This window comes from Dipodomys merriami, unplaced genomic scaffold (assembly GCF_024711535.1).
Source record: "Dipodomys merriami isolate MVZ:Mamm:240054 unplaced genomic scaffold, mDipMer1.0.p SCAF_7, whole genome shotgun sequence".
Lineage (NCBI taxonomy): Eukaryota > Metazoa > Chordata > Mammalia > Rodentia > Heteromyidae > Dipodomys > Dipodomys merriami.
The window spans coordinates 50,077,946-50,101,225 of record NW_027206290.1 but is presented as its reverse complement, the minus strand read 5'-3'; the positions used below and the strand labels follow the sequence as shown (position 1 = coordinate 50,101,225).

The following is a 23,280-nucleotide window of genomic DNA, read 5'->3' as shown; positions in this document are numbered from 1 at the left end:
GGTTTATTTTACTAACATAAATAAGAGAAATGATAAAGGGATATGTTAGCTGGGCACTGGTAGCTCACACCTGTAATCCTAGCTACTCAGGAGGCTGAGATCTGAGGATCACAGTTCAAAGCCAGCCTGGGCAAGAAAGTCCATGAGACCTATCTCCAATTAACCACCAGAAAACCAGAAGTGGTGTTGTGGCTCAAGTGGTAGAGTGCTGGCCTTGAGCTGAAGAGTTCAGGGACAGCGCCCAAGCCCTGCAACAACAAAAAAGGATATTGTTACTATGTAGCACAGTTTAGCTTGTTTCTTGGCTTTGAGAAAACACCTCTCTTCTTACCTTTGCTCTTACCTCTCCTGGGCTTTGTCTGCTGACAGTTGGGTGGACAAAGCAGTCACCTGCCCCATTGACAGGGATGATACTTACACTCTTTGGATAGCTCTTGCCAGTGAGATGAGAGGGCATAAAGCAGACTGAAGTAAATTGGAGATTGCTTCCTAAAGTTTCTATGGCAGAACACATACCCTTGCTATGTGGGACACCAAAATAAAACCTTTGAGTAACTAGCATACACTAACAATAAATAAATATCAGGAATGTAAAATAGGTCCTGTCGGGTAGGGTGAACCAAGAAGGTAAAAGAGGGTGAATATGGTCAAATACTTCATGTACATGTGTGAAAATGGAACAATGAAGCTAGTTGAGATTAGTTTAGGAAGGGGAAGAATGAAGATGAGTGACAGATGGGTCTGATCAAGGTAAATTATATGTATGTAAGGACATGTCAGAATGAAACCAACCACTTTTTTTTTTTTTTTTGTCGGTCAAGAGGCTTGAACTCTGGCTTGGGTGCTGTCCCTCAGCTCTTCAGCTCAAAGGCGAGTGCTCTACCACTTGAGCTACAGCGCCACTTCCGGTTTTCTAGTGGTTTATTGGAGATAGGAGGCTCATGGTCTTTTCTGCCCGGGCTGGCTTTGAACCGAGATCCTCAGATCTCAGCCTCCTGAGTAGCTAGGATTACAGGCATGAGCCACCAGTGCCCGGCCCAACCACCTTGTACAACTAATTGATGCTACTAAAAATGTGGGAGCAAAAACATTACTACTGCAATTCATTTTTTTCTTTTTGGCTGTGGCAAGGATCAAATCCAAAGCCTCACACATGCTAGACAAGTACATTAACACTGAGATTAGTCCCCAGCTGTACATAGAATTTTTCTTGCTCTCTTCTAGTTTCTATTTAAATTACTGCAGCTACTTTTGCGTTTTACTTTTATTCTTTGCAGTGCTGGGGATTATAATCAGGACCTTGTGCTTGTATCATTGAATTTCACCCCCCAGCCTACCTTGCCCTCTTTCTTTTTGTGGTAGATACTTTCAGCACTACACTCAGTAAGTAGCCTGCAGCATTTCTTACAAACTCCTTTGAAATAAAGGCACATTCCAAATTGTTCTATTTTTCATCCTATGGATAGTTACTGCTGGGGTTTTAAATGTACTCATGAGGGGCTGGGAAGGTGGCTCAGTGGTAGAGCGCTTGCCTTGCATGCTCGAAGCCCTGGGTTCAATTCCTCAGCACCACATAAGCAAAAAGAAAAAAAAAAAGCCAGAAGTGGTGCTGTGGCTCAAGTGGTAGAGTGCTAGCCTTGAGCTGAAGAGCTGAGGGACAGCGCCCAGGCCCAGAGTTCAGGCCCCACAACTGGACCCAAAAAAAATAAATGTACTCATGAAATATTTTTTGCTGGGCACCAAAGACTCACAGCTGCAATCCTAGCTATTCAGAAGGCTGACACCTAAATCTAAGGATTATGATTCAAAGCCAGCCTGGCTAGGAGTGTCTTTAAAACTCTTATCGACTACCAGCAAAAAGCTTCAAGTACAGCCATGGCTCAAGTGGCTGAGTGCCAGCCTTGAGTAAAAAAGCCCCCAGTTCAAGCCCCAATACCAGCACACCACACACAGAGAAGGGGGGTCGGGGGAGAGAGAGAGACAGGTTTTCTTTTCTCAGGGCCTCAAACTTTTGGTTAGCTTTTTTCTGCATGGACCAGCTTAGCTTTTTTTGTATGTGTTCTCAGAATTTGCTCACTGTGCAACAGCCTAGGTGTTTACCATGTCCACAAGGACCCCCAAGAGTCTTAACTGCAATGTTTGGAAAACCAAACATGCTTTCTATGGCCCTGACACGAGGGGAAAGCAGATGACAAAACATGATTGTTGTATCATTGTTTAGTTAAAAACGACTGTAACCAGGGCTGGGAAGGTGGCTCAAGTGGTAGAGCACTTGCCTTGCAATGCTTGAGGCCCTGGGTTCGATTCCCCAGCACCACATAAGCAAAAAGAAAAAAGCCAGAAGTGGCACTGTGGCTCAAGTGGTAGAGCGCTAGCCTTGAGCTGAAGAGCTGAGGGACAGCGCCCAGGCCCAGAGTTCAGGCCCCACAACCGGACCCAAAAAAAAAAAAAAAAAAAGGACTGTAACCAAAACCAGTGTTAGTAAGATCATAGTTCTATTCTAACATTTTCTCTCTTTTTTTTTTGGCCAATACTGGGGCTTGAACTCAGGGCCTATGCACTGTCCCTGAGCTTCTTTTGCTCAAGGCTAGCACTCACTTGAGCCACAGCACCACTTCTGGCTTTTTCTGTTCATGTGGTACTGAGGAATAGAACCCAGGGTTTCATGCGTGCTAGGCAAGCACTGTACCACTAGGCCACATTCCCAGCCCTATTCCAAACTTCCTAATATCCTCTTTAACATTCTGTTCAGGTTAGAAGCCACACAGTTCCTCCCTGAGGAAGAGTACAAACTGAATGGATTGCAATGCTGTTCTGTATATAATGCAAACTGTGAAGACAAGTCAATTTCTTCTAATTTTTTTTTTCTTTTTTTTGGTTGGTTGTGGGCTTGAACTTGGGGCCTGGGTGTTGTCCCTGAGCTCTTGTTGTTTTTCCTATTGGTTCTGGGGCATGAACTCAGGGCCAGGGCGCTTAGTGAGCATCTTCACTCAAGGCTACTTACTGCTCTCTACCACTTTGAGCCACAGTGTCACTTCTGGTTTTCTGGTAGTTAATTGGAGATGAGTCACATGGACTTTCCTGCTTGGGGTTGGCTTTGGACTGTGATCCTCAGACCTCAGCCTTATATATAGCTAGGATTACAGGCATAAGCCTCCAATGCCTGGCTTTTTTTTTGCCAAAGAAATCTCATTTAATACTCTCAAAGTGATAAAACCCCACACTTAGCACAAAGACTGTGATGCTACACACCTACATCATCCACCCAGTAGAACAGCTAAGACAACAAACATGTCAACTGCTCTGTTAGGAACATCATGAACACAGTTCTTGCCCAAATCCTCCAACTTTTTTTTTTTCTGTCAGTGGTGGGGCTTGAACTCTGGGCCTGAGCACTGTCCCTCAGCTCTTCAGCTCAAGGCTAGCGCTCTACCATTTGAGCTACAGCACCACTTCCTCAACAAATTTTAAATAGGCAAAATTTCCTACAGGGATTGTACCTGGAACTCTAAACACCAAGTATTCAGCTTCTTAGCAACAGCTTCTTGGATCACAATCATCATGCTCAATCAAATCAGAAGAAAACACAAAACAGACATGTGCATAAGGCAGAAAATCTGGTTCTTAGCTGTAGAAGACAAATAGTTTTAGGTTTACAGATTACCTTGAATTTCAGAATCTCAGCTATACATTTCCAAATAATTTATCTTATGTATGTACTTGGGCATTCATTTTTCTTTTGTTGAGAAAGGGTTTTGCTAAGCAGTCCATGCTGGCCTCAAACTCTGAAACTTTCTGCCCTCCACAACCCAAGGATTGAATTACAGATGTGTGTCACTGTACCTGGTCACTAATACTTTTTTTTTTTTTAATACAGCCTACCAAAAACAATGCAAGCAATAGTTCCCTTAGTCACTTTTAACCTTTATTAGCTACTCCACTTCAAGTTGTATCAGTGGAATTATAAGCCTATGTAGCCTAATTGTATTTGGAAATTGTTCTAGTTGTGAACTAATGCCTTGCTACAGAGCCATTAATTAATAAGCTGTAAGTGAGCCTTGAAGCAGATATAAAAGTCTGTAAAATAATTACTTGGTTCTGAAAAAAAAAAAAAAACTTTAAGGCAGATGGTAACTCTAAGAAGTACTCAAGTGTTAAAATGGTACCCTGAAACTAAGTTAATAATATCTGATTTTTTATTAGTTTCATCACATGGGAGGAACAACTCCATAAACAAAGATAGGGGTGGGGAGACTAGCTGGTTAGGCACACAGAGGCAACCTTCGTCTTACAAACCCACAGAAGGAAAATGACTTTTAGTCAAATGGCTTGTAGCAATTTTCTTTAGCAAACAGCCCAGTCCCTTTAACTCGATTATATGCCTTGGAAAAGATATCAAAAAATATTTCCATAGGACTTAAGAGACTATATGAAAGCCATGTGTTTGCTCTAGAAAGGTGTGAAAATGGCATGAAGAAGGAGTACCACATGTTGGTTTATTAGCTTTTTTTTTTCCTTTTTAAACTGGAAAAAATCTACTTGCCATATACACAGCACAGAAAGACATCCCACACTCCAAAGTCAGGCAGGAACATCAGATTCACAATAGAAAAGAATATACACACCCAGAGTAGCCAAAAATATGATTTATGTTTTAAAAATATTCAACGTTTCACTAGGAAACACCATGATTTCCTAAACTTAGCACTTATTTCAATATTAACTAGATTATGAATAACTATGTTTTAGAATATCTATTTATTTAAAAATATCTATTTCTAAGCCAAACACCTGCACTTGAATATACAGGGGTATGCTACCCTGCTTAGTATCCTGAAGCCAAGATACTAAAAAATTATTAAAATAATTTTATAAATCTCAAGTAATAGACTAACAAATACTACATTTCTTCAAGTTTGCTGGACCTCCTACTAAAAGTAACTTGTATTAATACAATCTGGATTTTCAGATATAAATACAAATCTTACAGTTGCATATCAAAAGCAAAGAGTTGGAGAACCTTTATAATATAGTCATTAAATCCGAAATCACACTATAATTAGAACTGGACCATAATACATAAAATGCCTTTCCTCAGTTCCAACCCTGTAAATTGACTGTAAACATTGTCATCAGCCTTTAAATGATTTAAACTGACAAGCTGACTTTGCAATCTATACTTTGTAAGAGGGTTGGTAATTCTAGCACAGAAGAAACCACATAGTGTGGAACAGGGGATGACATCACTGGCACACTTCCACTTCTGTTTATCCAGACTGTTGCTTTCAGCCCTGCATTGAGGCCTCCTTGAATATCCGTTTCTAATGTGTCACCAACCATCACACAGTCCCCAGGCTGTACTCCAAGAAGATCACAACAGTGATAAAATATGGAAGGTGCTGGCTTCTCCTCTTTCTGCTCTCCACCTACAACGATAGCATCAAAGTAGGATTGACAGGCACAAGCCTCTATCTTCTCTCTCTGTGTCTGCCTATCACCGTTTGTTAACAAGAGCAGGCGGACCTCTTTGCGCAGTTCAGTAAGCATGGCTTTGACATCTTCTGGTAGGGTCATATGCTGTAAACGTGTAGATTTCCAGAGAAAATAACATTCTTCCGCCAATTTCCTATTGTCAGCACCACCTTTTGTTTCCTGGATTGCCTCTTCCCAGTGTGAAGTCCTCAGATCTGTAATACATGTACTGTAAGGATGAAAACATTCTTTGCTGAGTTTAACTTGAACTTTATCACAGATGAGTTCAGCCTCTTCTTTAGAGTGGTATTTTGACTGTAAGAGCTTTATTACCTAAACAAAGAAAAAGAATTTGGTCAACACACTGTTTTTTGTTTTTCTTTTTAAAATTGTTATACAGGTGATATATGGAGAGGCTGCCATTTCATAAGTCAGGTAATGAATGAATGTATTTCTTTTTTGGACAAAACATACTGTTTATAACCATTACTTCCTGAGAAGCTGTGATGCTACAGTGGTTGACAGGCTCTGAAGCAGCTTCTAGTACCAGTACCACACCATTCCTCATGGGAACTGGCCTTGGCTTTAGAAACACCCAAACAAGGAGGTCTTGCCATCTCTAGACAACTCATTCCAGTAATTTTCTTCTTTTAACCAATTTCCAACCTAAGATGATCCTTCATACAGTTAATAACCAGACTTCAGTTATTTGACAGTTTTTGAGTCCACCACGTTTTTCTTTCCCTCCCTTCCTTCTTTCCTTTCCTCCTATCTCCTTCCTTCCCCCCTTCCCCTTTTCCCTCCCATTCTATTTTCTTCTTCTTCTTTTTTTTTTTTTTTGTTGGTCGTGGGGCTTGACCTCTGGGCCTGGGCGCTGTCCTTCAGCTCTTCAGCTCAAGGCGAGCACGCTACCACTTGAGCTACAGCGCCACTTCCGGTTTTCTGGTGGTTTACTGGAGATAGGAGTCTCACAGTCTTTCCTGCCCGAGCTGGCTTTGAACCATGATCCTCAGATCACAGCCTCCTGAGTAGCTAGGATTACAGGCGTGAGCCACCAGCGCCCGGCATATTTTCTTCTTTCTTTCTGTGTTGGTTGTGTCTCTGTTGAACTCAACTTGCAACTCTGGCTCTGCTTTCTTGCTCACTCTATGACTTGAGTCTTGAGTTCTCATCTTTTGCTGGCTAACTAGAGATAAGATTCTCTCAGATTTATCTTCCCAAACTGGCTTTGAACCATGACCCCCAGAACTCAGTGTCCAGAGTAGCTAGGATTATAGGTGTGAGCCACTGGCCCCTCCCTGCAAGTCTACTACCTTTCATCTTGATCATGAAGATATGACAGTAAAATTTGTGCTTATATTCAGTAAAAAACACTTGAAATTATTATTTAAAAACAATTGGTCATAAGCTTGAACTCAGGGCATGGGCGCTTTCCCTGAGCTCTTTTACTCAAGGCTAGCACTCTACCCTTTGAACCACAGTTCCACTTCTGGTTTTCTGGTAACTGGATATAGGAGTCTCATTGACTTTCTTGCCTGGGCTGGCTTTGAACTGCAATCCTCAGATCTCAGCCTCCTGAGTAGGTAGGATTACAGGAATGAGCCACCAATGCCTGGCTCACCTTAACTTTGGACAAACATTTAAATTCTTCCCCTCAAATAACATTAATCCATCTACTCTTTCCTTACCAACATTCATTTCACTGTTTTTCCTTTGAGTGCTAAAAACTGAAACTAGCACTTTGTGCATGTTGGTCAAGCACTCTATTGTTGAACTATATCCCCAGACCTATTTCACTAGTCTTAGCCATTTAGCCTGCCTTTTACATTTAACTAAAGACCCTAATATGGCATTGTTACTAAATGAACACATACTTTTAATCTTTGCTACAACTCTGCAGCAATAGAGGTTCAGAACTGTTAAAAACTTGCTAGAGCCATTAGAAGGGACAAAATAATGGCATTTACAGGGAAATGGATGAAACTAGAAAAAATCATTTTGAGGGGCTGGGAAGGTGGTTCAGTGGTAGAGCGCTTGCCTTGCATGCCTGAGGCCCTGGGTTCGATTCCTCAGCACCACATAAGCAAAAAGAAAAAAGCCGGAAGTGCCTCTGTGGCTCAAGTGGTAGAATGCTAGCCTTGAGCTGAAGAGCTGAAGGACAGCGCCCAGGCCCAGAGTTCAGGTCCCATGACCGGACCCAAAAAAAAAAAGAAGGAAAAAAAAATCATTTTGAATGAGGTAAACCAAGAGCAAAGAGACAAATGGCACATGATCTCCCTGATACGTGGATGTTAAATACAAAATGCAAGGAGATATGACAAAGTAAACAGGATTCAAGAAACTAAGGACCTCCACTCATTTTGTTGTATCATTACTAAATGACCCCATGTTGTTGGCCACATAAATGGTATATATGCACACATCTGAGGGAAACTAGGAGGAGGACACAGAATCAGAGGCAAACAGGGGAAAACATACAACAGAGGGGCCCATCAGCTGCACTGGGGAATTAAGCAACTCAAGGGCAGTGATAGGAGGGAGGGAATGAGAGGATAGCGGAAAGAAATGTACATACTCACCCAATGTGGAAGAAATAGCTGTATTGTCAAAGCTATAGAATTCACAAACTTTATAGACCAGGATAATGACAATTTGCTTCATGAAGGTTAGAATGTGTTTGTGACTTTACCTGAGTATCACAAACTCACAATACTGTGAAATTTATGTAATCACTTAACCACAATAAAAAATTATTTTAAAAAAGAAAATGGAGCTGGGCACTGATGGCTCACACCTGTAATCCTAGCTACTCAGGAGGCTGAGATCTGAGGATGGAGGTTCAAAGCCAGCCCGGGCAGGAGAGACCGTGAGACTCCTATCTCCAATAAACCACCAGAAAACCGGAAGTGGCGCTGTAGCTCAAGTGGTAGAGCGCTCGCCTTGAGCTGAAGAGCTGAGGGACAGCGCCCAGGCCCAGAGTTCAAGCCCACGACGGACAAAAAAAAAAAAAAAAAAAAAAAAAAAAAAAAGGCAGATCTGAAAGTTAAACCCATACACGCCTATTTCCAAAGCCCATACTGGGCCCTAGAGAATGCCCCCTTGTCTTTGGGGCATTATCTGGTAGAGAAGTCAGACATATAAACAGCACAAATGCTGGTTCAAGTCCTTAACAATGGAATGGATAAGAACTGAACTTATACCCAAAGGCATCTGGAAGAGTTACATAGGCAGAAAAAGTAAACCAGGGATCTGCCAACCAGAAATGGTGGGGATCAAATTGATCAACTCTACACAAAAGGCCAAAGGCCATGTGATGTAGATAAGGCAAGCTGAGCCAAGTCAAATGGAAGGTATATAAGGGAAGGTGCTAAGTAACAAAGCTGAGAAGACACCAGGAATCATCTTGTAAAGAGCCTTGCACCCTATCCTGTGATAGATCCTGCTTGAATTACCTTGGCAACTATTATTCCCAGATAAATCGATGGCTTTATACTGCAAGATCTTGGGGTTATGCTTTCAGGTTTATCCACAGAAGAATCCATGCACAAGACTGGGTAAATATCACAGCTTTCTTTTCCCTTTTTTTTTTTCTTGATGGTACTGGGGTTTGAACTCCAGGCCCTGGACTTGCTAGCCATGTACTCTACCACTTCCAGTCCTTTTTGCTTGATTATTGTTGGTCTTGCTTTTATAAATCAGTTTGAACCCTAATCCTTTCTTTTCCTTCCTTCTCTTTCTTCTTTCTTTCTTTCTCGGTCATGGGGCCTGAACGTTGTCCCTCAGCTCTTCAGCTCAAGGCTAGCACTCTACCACTTGGGCCAAAGCACCACTTCCAGCTTTTTCTGCTTATGTGGTGCTGAGGAATTGAACCCAGGGACTCATGCATGCAAGGCAAGTACTCTACCAATGAGCCACTTTCCCAGCCCCCAATCCTTTTATATGCTTCCCATATAGCTGAGATGACAGGCACTGTCATGCCCAGCTTGTGTGGGTAGTGTGTGTGCCCATGCTGGGGCTTGAACTCAGGCCCTGGATGTTATCCCTAAACTTCTTTTCCTCAATGCTAGCACACTATCACTTGAGCCACAGCTCCACATCCGGCAGTTTTTTGTAGTTTTAGTGGAATTAGAGTCTCATAGACTATTGGCTGGGGACGTGGCTTGGTGGTAGAATGCTTGCCTAGCATGCATGAAGCTCTGGGTTCCATTCCTCAGTGCTACATAAACAGAAAAAGCCAGAAGTGGCACTTGTAGCTCAAGTGGTAGAGTACTAACCTTGAGCAAAAGAAGCTCAGGGTCAGTGCCCAGGCTTGAGTTCAAGCCCCAGGACTGGCAAAAAAAAAAAGTCTCACAGACTTCCTGACAGAACTGGCTTAGATTTGCGACCCTCAGCCTCGATTACAGGCATGAATCAATGGTGCCTGGCTTATACCCAGCTTTTTACTGGTTGAGATTTTGCAAGCTTTTTGTCCAGGTTGGGCTAGTTTCAGCCTTCCAAGTATCTAAATCACAGGCACGAGCCAACCCTTCCTTCCTTCCTTCCCTTCCTTTTTTTGATACAGGTTCTTTCTATGGAATGAACAAGCCTCACCTCCTTAAGAAAGGTTTTTTTTGTTGTTTGTTGTTTTTTGTTGGTGGTGGTGGGGCTTGAACTCTGGGCCTGGGCACTGTCCCTCAGCTCTTCAGCTCAAGGCTAGCACTTTACCACTTGAGCCACTGCAGCCACTTCCAGCTTTTTCAGCTTATGTGGTGCTGAGGAATGGAACCTAGGGCCTCATGCATGCAAGGCAAACACTCTACCACTGAGCCACCTTCCCAGCCCGAAGGTATTTTTTTTTTTTTGGTCTGTCGTGGAGCTTGAACTCTGGGCCTGGGTGCTGTCCCTCAGCTCTTCAGCTCAAGGCGAGCGCTCTACCACTTGAACTACAGCGCCACTTCCGGTTTTCTGGTGGTTTTTATTGGAGATAAGAGTTTCACAGACTTTCCTGCCCAGGCTGGCTTTGAACCATGATCCTCAGATCTCAGCCTCCTGAGTAGCTAGGATTACAGGCATGAGCCACCAGTGCCCGGCTCGAAAGTATTTTTTTTAAACCTATTTGAACTAATCAGAAGATGCAATGGTTATTAGCTAAAGGAAAAGACATCAACCCTAAGAATCTTTAGATAATGGAAAAAATACTGATTTCTTTCAAATGAATAAACCATGTTTACAATTCCATGGTATGTCACTGACTTTGTTTTTAATTAGGGATTCGTGCTTGTTACAGGTGGCCCTACCTTCTGAGCCACTCCCCCTTTTCTATTACTTTAGTAAGGTTTTGCTTTTGCCTGTTGGCCTGGACCACAATCCTATTTATATTTCCCACATAGCAAAGGTTACTCAACTTTGTATTGGTTGAGATGGGGTCTCATATACTTTTTCCCATGGTCCTCAATTTTCACCCTCCCAAATAGCTAAGATTACAGGGAGCCACCACACCTGGCTGTCAGTCTTTTCTAACAGTATCAACTGAATTACTCTAAGCTATGACTGAAGGGCATTCTCAAGTTTCAGCAGCCCACTACTACACAGTAAAAGGACACAGGCCTCCAAGATACTGGATAGATAAACAGCGATCTTCCAATAATAACCCAATTTCCTGTTGTTATACTTGACAATATATTTACCACACTCTTGAGAAGCAGGATTAGCTTAAAGAAGAGATGTAAAGAGGTATGACATACTGCTCTCCAACTTTCAAAAATTTTTCCCTATTATATCCTTTCAATTAACTTTGCCATTAGTCTAATACCACTACTAATCACACAGCAACTAACTACAGATTGGTAATTAGATTTAATAGTAATACTTTTATGGAAAAGTTTATTGGTCATCCACATGTTAATGATCAGTTCAGAGACAGGAACTAAGTTGAATCAGTATACATTATTACAAACTCTCCTAGAACCTTCAATTGAGAGAATGGGCCTTTTTTTGGGGGGGTGGGGGCTAAGTTGTGGGGCTTGAACTCAGGGCTTGGGCACTGTCCCCTGAGCCTCTTTGTACTCAAGACTTACGTTCTAACACTTGAACCACAGGGTCACGTCTAGTATTTGAGTGGTTAAATGGAGATAAGAGTCTCACAGGGACTTTTCTGTCCAGGCTAGCTTCAAACTGTGATCCTTAGATCTCAGCCTCCTGGGTAGCTAAGATCACAGGTGTGAGCCACCAGCATCCAGCAAGAATGGGCCTTTTGATTGGATTGGATCTGGAGGAAAAAAAGATCTCTAACTTGGAGTTGTGAAGACATTTTTATAGTTGGGGCAAGAGGCTTAGAAAGGATTATGATAAATAGAGCCCATCAGGTACCAGAAAGCCTTTATAAACAATATAGGGCTTATAGGCTATGATTACAAGCACCAGCCACAGGCACCCTGCTTATGAAGATTTGAGACTTAGAATGTTTAAGGAACATAGTAGGGTACTTTTGGCTAGGTGTTGAGAAAGCTGTTACTTGAATTCAAATGGCTGATTTTTTTTTGGGGGGGGGGGGCGGGGGTCAGTCCTGGAGCCTGAAACTCTGGGCCTAGGTGCTGTCCCTCAGCTCTTCAGCTCAAGGCTAGCACTCTACCACTTGAGCCACAGCGCCACTTCAGGCTTTTCCGCTTATGTGGTGCTAAGGAAGTGAACCCAGGACCTCATGCATGCAAAGCAAGCACTGTACCACTGAGCCACCTTCCCAGCCCCTCATTTGGCTGATTTTAAAGCTTCTCTCAAGTCCTGGCCTACAGGAAGAACTGGCTTAGAACTACAATTCAATTCTAACACATTGGGCTTAGCTAGCTAAAAACACACTGGTAAATAGGTATTTTGGCAGCTAGAGATAGAAGAGGTAGTATATAACTCAGAAGTACCCTTAAGAACAAGGTTTAGAGTAAGAAAATGGAAGCAACAATCAGGAATATAGAAGGACTCAGGGAATTAAGACAGATTCAAAGTGCTGGGGGTGTAGCTGAGTGGTAGAGCCCTTTCATAGCATGGTAATGCCGTGTTCAAACCCCAGCATATACATACATACATACACACACACACACACACATACATACACACATCAGATTCAGATTCAAAGTATCCACTGACAGGGGCTGGGAAGGTGGCTCAATGGTAGAGTGCTTGCCTTGCATGCATGAGGCCTTGGGTTCGATTCCTCAGCACCACATAAGCAGAAAAAACTTGGGGTGGGACTGAGGCTCAAGTGGTAGAGGGCTAGTCTACAGCTGAAGAGCTGAAGGACAGCGCCCAGGCCCAGAGTTCAGGCACCACGACCGACAAAAAAAAATAGAAAAAAATAAAATCAAAGTATCCACTGACTTTAGCACTTTGGTTGGAAAGGGCCTAATAAATTCCAAGTCTACTGCATTCTAATGCTGATGACAGAAACTATCTGGCAATGAGCTGAAGAATAATAAACAAACATGGAGAAAATGGGTATTGATTTCTTCTAAAAACATGGCTGTGTAAAAGAGGTAAGTGATATCTACTGCAGGAAGCAAAGTACAAGAGAGGTGTCTGGGATTTTGTTTGCTTTTTGTGGCACTGGGGTTTGATCTTAGGACCTTACACTTGATAGGCAGGAATTCTTGAGCTGTGCCTCCAGCTCCATTTGCTTTCACATTAGGATCTTCCCAATTTTTTTCCTGATTGGCCTGGCCAAGAATCCTACTTTTGTACCTTATGTAGATGGAATGACAAATGTGTACCATGGTTCTCAGCCTCTTTTTTGTTGTTGTTGGTGGTGGTCATGGGTCTTGAACTCAGGGCCTGGGCACCATCCTTGAGCTTTTTTATTCAATGCTAGTGTTCTACCATTTTGAGCCACAGCTCCACTTCTGGCTTTTTTTGCCCTTGCTGGCTTTAAACCATAATCCTCAGATCTCAGCCTCCTGTGTAGCTAGGATTACAGGTGGTCTGGTCGTGGGGCCTGAACTCTGGGCCTGGGTGCTGTCCCTCAGCTCTTCAGCTCAAGGATAGTGCTCTACCACTTGAGCCACAGCGCCACTTCTGGCTTTTTCTGTTTATGTGGCACTGAGGAATCAAACCCAGGGCCTCATGCATCAAGGCAAGCACTCTGTCACTAAGCCACCTTCCCAGCCCCCGTTTTTTTTTTCTGTACAGGAGTTTGAACTCGGGGCCTTGTGCTTGCTAAGCAGCTCTCTTTTTGGGGAAGGGGAGGGGAGGCAGTGAGTGCCAGTACTGGAGCTGGAACTCAGAGAATCATATACTCTTGGCTTAGCTTTTTTTAATCAAGGCTTATCATCTATCACTTGAGCCATATGTCCACTTCTAGCTTTTTTTTTTGCCAGTCCTGGGGCCTGAACTCAGAGCCTGTCCACGAGTTTCTTCTGTTCAAGGCTAGCATTCTACCAGTTGAGTAACAGTGCTACTTCTGGCTTTTCCTGTTTATGTGGAATTCTGGAATCAAATCCAGGACTTCATGTTTGCAAGGCAAGCACTCTACCACTAAGCCACATTCCCAGCCCTGCATCTCCACTTCTGGCTTTTTTACTGGTTAACAGAAGTTAAGAGTCTCAGGGACTTTTCTGCTTGGGCTGGCTTTGATTAGCCATCCTCAGATCTCAGCCTGAATAGCTAGGATTACAGGCATGTGCTACCAGTGCTCAATTTAAGAAGATCTTAACACCTGAACCAAGCTGCCAGCCTTATTTTGCTATTTTTATACTCTACCATTTGTGGTTTTTTTTTTTTTTTTTGGAGGGGGGTCCGGTCGTGGGGCCTGAACTCTGGGCCTGGGTGCTGTCCCTCAGCTCTTCAGCTCAGGCTAGCGCTCTACCATTTGAGCCACAGCGCCACTTCCAGCTTTTTTCTTTTTGCTTATGTGGTGCTGAGGAATCGAACCCAGGGCCTCAGGCATGCAAGGCAAGAGCTCTACCACTGAGCCACCTTCCCAGCCCTTGTGGTTATTTTTGAAATAGGGTCTTGCTTTGTGCCCAGGCAGGCCTGCACTTGAATACTCCTCTCTAATTCCCAGAGTAGCTGGGATGACAAAACAAAACCATCTTGTTCAGCTATTGATTGAAATGGAATCTTGAGAACTTGTCTGGCCAGGCTGGCCTTGAACTTGAACGATCTCCACCTCTGCTTCCAAAGAAAATAGCTAGGATTATAGACCTGAACAACTTTTTTTTTTTTTTTTCCAGTCCTGGGGCTTGAACTCAGAGCCTGAGTACTGTTCATGAGTTTCTTTCGCTCAAGGCTAGCAGTCTACCACAGGGCCACTTCCGGCTTTTTCTGTTATGTGGTACTGAGGAATCAAACCCAGAGCTTCATGAAAGCTATGCCAGCACTCTACCACTAAGCCACATTCCCAGTCTAAAACTTTTTATTGGTTGAAATGGACAGCTCCTGGGCTGGCCTTGATCATTGATCCCTATCTAAGCCTCCAAAATAGCTAGGATTACTGTTGTGCCCACATTAATTTTTTTTAAATGTATGAGAATGCACCAAGAAAGGATGAAAGGACTGAAAATACTGGAATATAAAAATTACCTGATGAAGCATGAAGAATGGGACAGAGCTGGAAAGATTGGCTTTTGAAAGTGAGATTTTTCAGTGCTGGGTGTGTGGCTCAAGTGGTTGAGGACTTGCCTAGCAAACACAACACCCTGAGTTCAAACCCCAGTACTGCCAAACAAAACAACAAAACGAAATAAGACATCTGATAATCCTTTGAATTCTCCTTTAAGCTGAAGGCAGAGGAAGGAAAACGAGTGGATTAGGTGCTGGAGAGAATGGGGATATAAAGGAAGGTCTCCGGTAACACTGGAAAATACAGGAAAGAGGTTGCTGCTTAGCAAGAAATCTACCAAAGGTCTGACCACAGAAGGTACTGGAGGCAGAAACAAAAGAAACAGCTCTGGCTGGGAATGTGGCTTAGTGGTAGAGTGCTTGCGTAGCATGCACGAACCCTGAGTTCGATTCCTCAGTACCACACACACAGAAAAAGCCGGAAGTGGTGCTGTGGTTCAAGTGGTAGAGTGCTAGCCTTGAATAAATGTAGCTCAGGGACAGAGCCCAGGCTCTGAGTTCAAACCCAGGACTAGGGGAAAAAAAAAAAAAAGGAAGGAAGGAAATCAAGAAAGGAAGGAAGGAAGGGAGGGAGGGAGGGAGGGAAGGAGGGGAGGAGGGAGGGAGTGAAAAACGGCTCTGATACAGGGTTTTTAAGTCCAGGCTCGCTTTTCTGTTCTGTCATTTATTGTGTGAAAAATGGGTGCCTTGTCTAAATCTCCTCAGAGATCCACTCACGACCACGTGGTGGGGGACTCCATTCTCCCCCACTAGGTCCATCACTAAGCAGCGTGTGCGCACAGGCCCAGCAGGGGTCCAAGCCCACGGGTGCCCGACCGAGCGCCAACCACGGCGGGCCACCGTCTCCCAGCGTCTGGGGGCTGTGTCAGTCTGTGGACGGTGCCAGCGTGGCAGTTTTAAGGACATCCTTCCGGGTCCCCGGCACTGGATCGACCTTGACCCGCACCCTGGCTGGGCCTGGGCTCGGCGGCTGGGGAAGGCAAGCTCCTCGCCGGTCTGAGCCCCCACCCCGACCCCGCTCGCCCCTTGCCGGCGGGGCCTTCCTGGCACCGGCTAAGCTTCCGAGGGGTCCCAGGCCGAGGGCTGGAGCCGGGGCGCGCGCGGGCAGGGGACGGTTAGGAGTGAGCCGCAGGGCCGGAGGGCCCGAGGGCGCGGGGACGTTACCTCCAACATGCCTCTCCGGCTGGCCCCGGCCGTGTCGATGAGCGTGTTGTCCAGGTCAAAGAAAACGGCACGCACCCGGTTTAACCCCATCGCGCCGGGCCCCTCCCCGGGCCCCTCCCCGCCCCCCCGCCCCCGGCAAAGCAAAGAAGACGGGGGCGGAGCCGCAGCCAGACCCAGACCCGAACCTCCCGCCTCAGCAGCCGCCGGCACGGCGAAAACCGGAGGGGAGGAAAAAATAATCCGTGCAACTCTCGCGAGACGCGTCGATTCCTGATCGGTGGAGAGCAGACCTCTCGCGAGATTCTGGAACTCCCTGAAGTTCGTGGGAAGAGCGTGCCTACGTCACCAGCGGAGTTGCGCGCGGGGTTGACGTTGGGGTTTACGCTCTTTGGAGCTTTGGTCTCGTGGCCGTCGGCGGGCGAGGAGTTCGTCGGACTGCGTGCTGTCTGGAGAATGGCGGCGGCTGAGAAGCTGGCTTTTCAAATGCTCCTGAACAGCGGGCTACAGAGCTCTGTTTGCTAGGGTCGGAACTCTGCCTCCTTGTGTCTGGATATCTTCACTGCAGAAGAGCAGGCGTAAAACAACTGGCGCCCTACCAGTACTGTTTTACTTTCCTAGAGGGAGATAATTTTGTGTGTGTGTGTGTGTGTGTGTGTGTGTGTGTGTGTGTGTGTGTGTGTGTGTGTGTGTGTGTGTGTGTGTGTGTGTGTGTGTGTGTGTGTGTGTGTGTGTGTGTGTGTGTGTGTGTGTGTGTGTGTGTGTTATTATCCTGGGCCTTGAACTCAGGATCTGGCACTATCCCTGAGCGCCACCTACCTACCTTTTTTCCTTTCTTCCTTATTTCCTTCCTCCCTTCCTTCCTCCCTCCCTTCCTTCCTTCCTTTCTTCCTTCCTTCCTCTTTCCTTTCTTCCCTGAATCTCAAAGTGTCTGTTGGCTTCATCTTTTACCGGTTTTATTGGTTTTCTTGAAACCTTGCACCCAGATTTCGGCATCCATTTAATTGGATGTTTTTCTGCAAATAACATAGTAAGGGACCTAGACAGTGTATTGCACCCTCTCCCCCAGAACAGCAATAACAAGTTTTAGCTTCTGTTACTAGAGCAAGAATCTTGAAACTTGTCTTTTATGATCCCTATTGTGTAACTTAGGAAATTTTGGGTAGGTGGTTATCGGTAATCAGAAATGGTGGAAACTGGTAGATCAAGGTCGCAGGACAAATGAGGCTTATCACTTGAGCCTGTGACTTGAGGATTTGTCCCTTCTCTCCCCTCCCCTTCTTTCTCCCTTCCTTTTTGTGCCTGTTTTGGGGCTTAAACTCTGGGCCTTGCACTTTCCCTTAGGGTTTTTTGTTTGTTTGTTTTGGTCTGTTTGTGAGCTTGAACTCAGGGCCTGGGCACTGTTCTTGAGCTCCGTAGGGACTTTTCTGCTCATGCTGGTTTCAAACCCGTGATCTTCAGATCTCAGCCTCCTGAGTAGCTAGGGAGTTAAATTTTATTTCAGCATGGAAAAGGTTCTGTAACAGCCCCTAAGTTCAGAGTCTAGTTGGCTCACATGCTCCTTCTCACCACATGTATATAATACAGCTGAAAGCTATATTGATGCCAGTGCAAAGAAAATGAGAAACAAAAACCACTTGATTCTCTGCAGTCCACATTTACCTTATATGGTCATATTTTTGGCAGCTTTCAGAATCTGAATAGCTGGAGGTTCAGCCATGAGTAGCTGAGAATCAGTTGCTTGATTATACTTTGTTTACATTATATAGAGGTAGATCAAAAGCCACTTTGGGGCTGTCATTCAAGCATGGAGACAGCTTTGTATCAGACGTAACACACTAAAAGTATGGACAGTAAAACTTGTATCTTGGGCTGGGAAGGTGGCGCAGTGGTAGAGTGCTTGCCTCACATGCATGAGGCCCTAGGTTTGATTCCTCAGCACCACATAAGCAGAAAAAGCTGGAAGTGGCACTGTGGCTTTAGTGGTAGAGCACTAGCCTTAAGCTGAAGAACTGAGGGACAGTGCCCAGGCCCAGAGTTCAGGCCCCACAACCTGCCAAAAAAAACCCCAAAAAACAAAAAAAAAAAACCCCTCAAACAAGTTTAATTGTATCATGAAATACTCATTATCCTTATAGTCAATTTCAAAGTAACTAAAACTTCCAACCCAGAAACAAACCAAAACAGAAGAAAAAAATCCATAAAAAATTCTGTAAATAATGACAATCAAAAGCTTTCTGCTGATACACAGCAAATCAATTGTCACACATTATTTAGAATGAGATAAACTATCTTCAAACAGCATTTTTGAATAGGAAACCCCACTTTGAATTAAAACTCACTTTGAAATACACAAAATTAGATACAAGCCTCAAGCACAGTAACATTTTTTTATTAATTTATTGTTATAGAGGTGACATACAGAGGGATTACAATTACATGAGTCAGGTAATGAGTACATTTCCTTTTGGACAGAGTCTTTCTTCTGTTTCCTTACTCTCTCCCAGTCCCTCCCTGCCACCTCCATCCATGAGTTGTATAGTTCACTTTCATCAGTATTCTGTGAGTTACACTGCTATAATCTTCCCCTTCAAGTTCTGTACCCTCCCCCTAGCCCTTCTGAAGATACACACTTGAATAAACCATACATAAGGAAAAGAAGACAGAATCATAAAAAAAATAAAGACTATAAACTAAAAAAAGGGGAAAAAAAGAGAGGTCACTTGTTTTTATATCTTGGAGTTCGTTTCAATATGTATATTTTATGTACTATGCGGCACTTAGGCATTGCACCTTTGTGAGTAATTAAGTTTTACAAGTTATAAAATGCATAAGTAGATTATCTGATGATACTTTTGGTAGGTCATTAATTTCTAGGGGCTGAGGCTGTAGCTCATTGATAAAGTGCTTGCTTAGTAGGTATGAGATCCTGGATTCCATCACATAACAACACAAAAGGTAACAACCCAAGAGAACTAGGCTAAAGAACAAAGTTTTATCATAATATGTTAGTGACCAACAAAGACTAGGCACAACTTCAGTTGATTAAATGGAAATCTCTACGAAAAAAGACTTTATAATCACTGATGAAGCAATTGTCTTTTTTTTCCTTTGGTAGTACTGTATTTGAGTTCCTAACTTCATCCTGACAAGGAAGTTGCTGTCCCACTTGAGGCACAACCCAAGGTGAAGTCTGCCATTTCTAAAAAGTAGTAAAGATAGAGAGTATAAATCAGAGTATCTTTATTTTTAACATTTGAGCTATATTCCTAACCCTATTGTGTTTTATATTTCATTCTCGAGACACTATCTACCTAACTTGGCCTAGTTCAGCCTCAGACTTAAAATCTTCCTCTTGGGCTGGGAAGTTGGCTCAGTGGTAGAGCGCTTGCCTTGCATGCATGAGGCCCTGGGTTCGATTCCTCAGCACCACATAAGCAAAAAGCAAAAAACCGGAAGTGGCGCTGTGGCTCAAGTGGTAGAGCGCTAGCCTTGAGCTGAAGAGCTGAGGGACAACACTCAGGCCCAGAGTTCAGACCCCACGACCAGATCCCCCCCCAAAAAATAATAAAATAAAAAAAAATCTTTCTCTTTGCCTCCCATGTACCTGAGATTACAAATATTTTTGTGTTTTCTGTAATGGTCATGCATACTGCCTACTTAATTCCTGGGCTCCAGACTGTCTGCTTATTTTAGACTTATGTTTCTGTTAAAGGATGACTGACTGTGTGTGTGTGTGTGTGTGTGTGTGTGTGTGTGTGTGTGTGTGTGTGTGTGTGTGTGTGTGTGTGTGTGTGTGTGTGTGTGTGTGTGTGTGTGTGTGTGTGTGTGTCATGCATGTGAGGCAAGCACTCTACCACTGAGCCACTTTCCGTGTGTGTGTGTGTGTGTGTGTGTGTGTGTGTGTGTGTGTGTGTGCGTGTGCCTCATGCATGTGAGGCAAGCACTCTACCACTGAGCCACTTTTCCAGCCAGGATGACTGGCTCTTGAGCCTTGGCCTCAGGTCTATTTCTTGACTCTCTCTTAAAGCTGTCTCTGAGATACTGAGAGGAGAGCAACAGAATAGAACTTATCAGTAGACTAGTCACCAGATGGGAGGAATAAAGAAGTCACCATTGAGATACTCCCATCCAGGCTATGAATCAGAGCAAAGAACACAGGATTGGACAGTATCGTCTGTAATATTTAGAGGGAACTTGGGTAACTAGGAATAGGCCCCAAATGCTGACATAAAGTTTTAAATGAATACAAGTGCTTTTGTTTTCACTATAGCATAATTATTGATGGAAGACAACTATATTGGGAGCAATTTCATATGAAAAGCATCTTGGGGTATTGATTAACTTAACCCGTTATGCTTCAGGGTTCATATTAGCATAATCTAAACCAAATTATTAATCTTAAACTGAGAGTAGGATATAGTGGCTCTTTTGAATTTATATATTAGACCGTGTCTGGGCTCTGGCTATGTGGTCCCTGGTCAGGGTATAATGACTATGATGTGACATTAGAAGAAAGTATTTCTAGGACACTAAATTCCCATATCCTGTGATCACTGGCTGCCAATACTCTTGAGACTTGCCCCTGCTCAAAGGGGAAACCTTTTCACTCAGGAAGGTTATCCTTAACTCCCAATGATTGCCTCAATACTGCACTAATAATTGCCTCAATAGAATATAAAATATTGAACCCTGATGGGACTTGGCCTCAACTGCATTCTCTAGTGTGCTCTTCCCCCCCCCCCCTCTCCTTTTGTCAGTAATGGAATTCAGGGTCTTGAATTAAAAATTCAGGGCCTTGAGCTTGTTAGATAGGTGCTCTACTGCTTGTACTATCCCTAAGACCACATTTTTTTTTTTAAGCTCTGCCTCTGCCTGATTCTACTTCCCCTTACCCCTCTACAGGTTTTTCCTGAGGCCACTCCTCAGTAAATCATTTATACCAGGATTCCCATTTCATACTCTAGATGAGGGTTCTGGAAATCATAAGGAAAGATGAGGACTGATTTAATCTAGAGGAAAAGAATTTGGAGGAAATAGGATTTTTAAAAAACTGTCTTGGCTGGGAATGTAACTTAGCGGTAGAGTGCTTGCCTAGCAAGCATGAAGCCCTGGGTTCAGTTCCTAAGTACCACATACACAGAAAAAGCTGGAAGTGGAGCTGTGGCTCAAGTGGTAGAATGCCAGCCTTGAGCACAAAGAGACTCAGGGACAATGCCCAGGCCCTGAGTTCAAGTCCCAGAACTGGCAAAAAATAAAAATAAAAAACAAAAAAAAAATTAAGAGAGTTAGCCAGGTGCCAGTGGCTCATGACTAATCCTAGCTACTCAGGAGGCTGATATCTGAGGATTGCTGTTCAAAGCCAGCTGGGGCAGGAAAGGCTGTGAGACTCTTATTTCCAATTAACAATTAGAAAACCAGAAATAGTGCTGTGGCTCAAGAGGTAGAGCACTAGCCTTGAGCTGAAGAGCTGAGGGCCAGCACCCAGGCTCAGAGTTCAAACCCCACGACCAACACAACAAAAAAAGAGAGGATGAGATTTAAGTATCACGGTTCAAAGCCAGCCTAGGCAGAAAGGTTTGTGATATATTGTGACAAGTCTCATCTCCTATCAAAAAAGCTGGAGGAGCTATAGCTCAAGTAGTAGAGTGCTAGCCTTGAGCAAAAGGAGCTCAGGGACCTCGCCTATGCCCAGAGTTCAAGCCCCATGTGTGTGAGAGGTGTGGGGTATCCAGAAACAGGCTTACCTGGCGAGAGGGTGACTCATGATCAGCTTTTGTCCTGTAACCTCCAGCAGGCACTGTAAGGAGAACCTGGGAGCTGGGAAATTGTGGAATGTTTTAAGACTTAGAACATTAAGGAGGTTGGGAAGATGGCTCAGCGGTAGAGTGCTTGCCTTAGATGCATCAAGCCTGGGTTTGATTCCTCAGAAAAAAGCCTGATGTGGCCCTGTGGCTCAGGTGGTAGAGTGCTAGCCTTGAGCTGAAGAGCTGATGAGCTGAGGGATAGCACCCAGGGCCCCCCCCCCCAAAAAAAAGGGAGAGAGAGAACATTAAGGAGATAGCTATGTAATTCACTTTGGAGGAGTGGGCTTTTTGGGTTCTCTATCAGAGGAATCTCTAAAGCAATGTGATGCTGAAACCTACAACTTCATTTATATGGGAAATAATAGCAAGTCCAGACCATGGATGATCAGCACAAAAATTCTTAGAGAAATACAATAAAGTATAAGATAGAGAGACTATGAGAATAAAGGAGGGGGGTCAGTGTGGCAAAACCCTTCACTCAGATTCCAAATCTTAATATGAGCAAAAAAAAAATTATATTGGAGTAAAACCATGTGAATACAGTGTGAGTAGGAAACTTACCATGTGTCCTCATCTTTTAATAGGCACCACTTATCTTGATACAAATCATAGGAGAAGTCATATAAATGTAAATGATGTGGGAAAACTATTAGTCTCACAAGTGTTCAAAGCCAACATGACATCCTATGATGTAAATGGACCTTGTGAATGTAAGGTATATGCAAAAGCCTTTGATTTTCTCAGTTCCTTTTGAAACTCAGAAAGTAGAAAACCCTATGAAATAAAAGCAACGTGGAAAGGCTTTTATTTGTCCTAGGTCATTTCAAACACATGGAAGGACTTACATTGTAGAGAAATCTTACAAATTAAATAATGTGGTGAAGCTCTCATTGAAGACATGAGAACTTACTGGAGGGAAAAATTCAAGGAATGTATGAAAATCATAGTTTTTCCAATTCTCTTCAAAACCGTGAAAAAAATGTGGTAAAGCCTTCAGATATCGTCTCCCTTCAAGAAAATAGAAGAAATTATATGGAGAAAAATCCCGTCAAGGTCAATAATGTAAGGCCTTCAGATTTTTCATTTCACTTCAAATGCAGGTGAGAAGTCATGAATTAAAAACCCATGTAAAGCCTTCAGCTTTTTCAGTTGTTTTCAAAACATGAAAGGACTCACCCTGGAGAAACTTATGACTGTAATAAATGTATTAATACCTTCATAGAAAAACCTTGAAGGCACAGCCTACCACACACCT

At 43.6% G+C, this 23,280-nt stretch overlaps 1 protein-coding gene across 1 annotated transcript; it reads right to left on the bottom strand.

Annotated features, from left to right (window-relative positions):
- Nucleotides 1-4,631: 4,631 nt before the first annotated feature.
- Nanp (N-acetylneuraminic acid phosphatase) lies at nt 4,632-16,429 on the bottom strand. The gene is made up of 2 exons (XM_070006617.1): nt 16,222-16,429; nt 4,632-5,805 (listed from the first exon to the last, which is right to left on the bottom strand). Exons 1-2 carry the CDS (start codon nt 16,309-16,311, stop codon nt 5,149-5,151), a joined length of 747 nt encoding a protein of 248 aa, XP_069862718.1. The 5' UTR covers nt 16,312-16,429; the 3' UTR covers nt 4,632-5,148.
- Between the last annotated feature and the right edge of the window lie 6,851 nt (nt 16,430-23,280).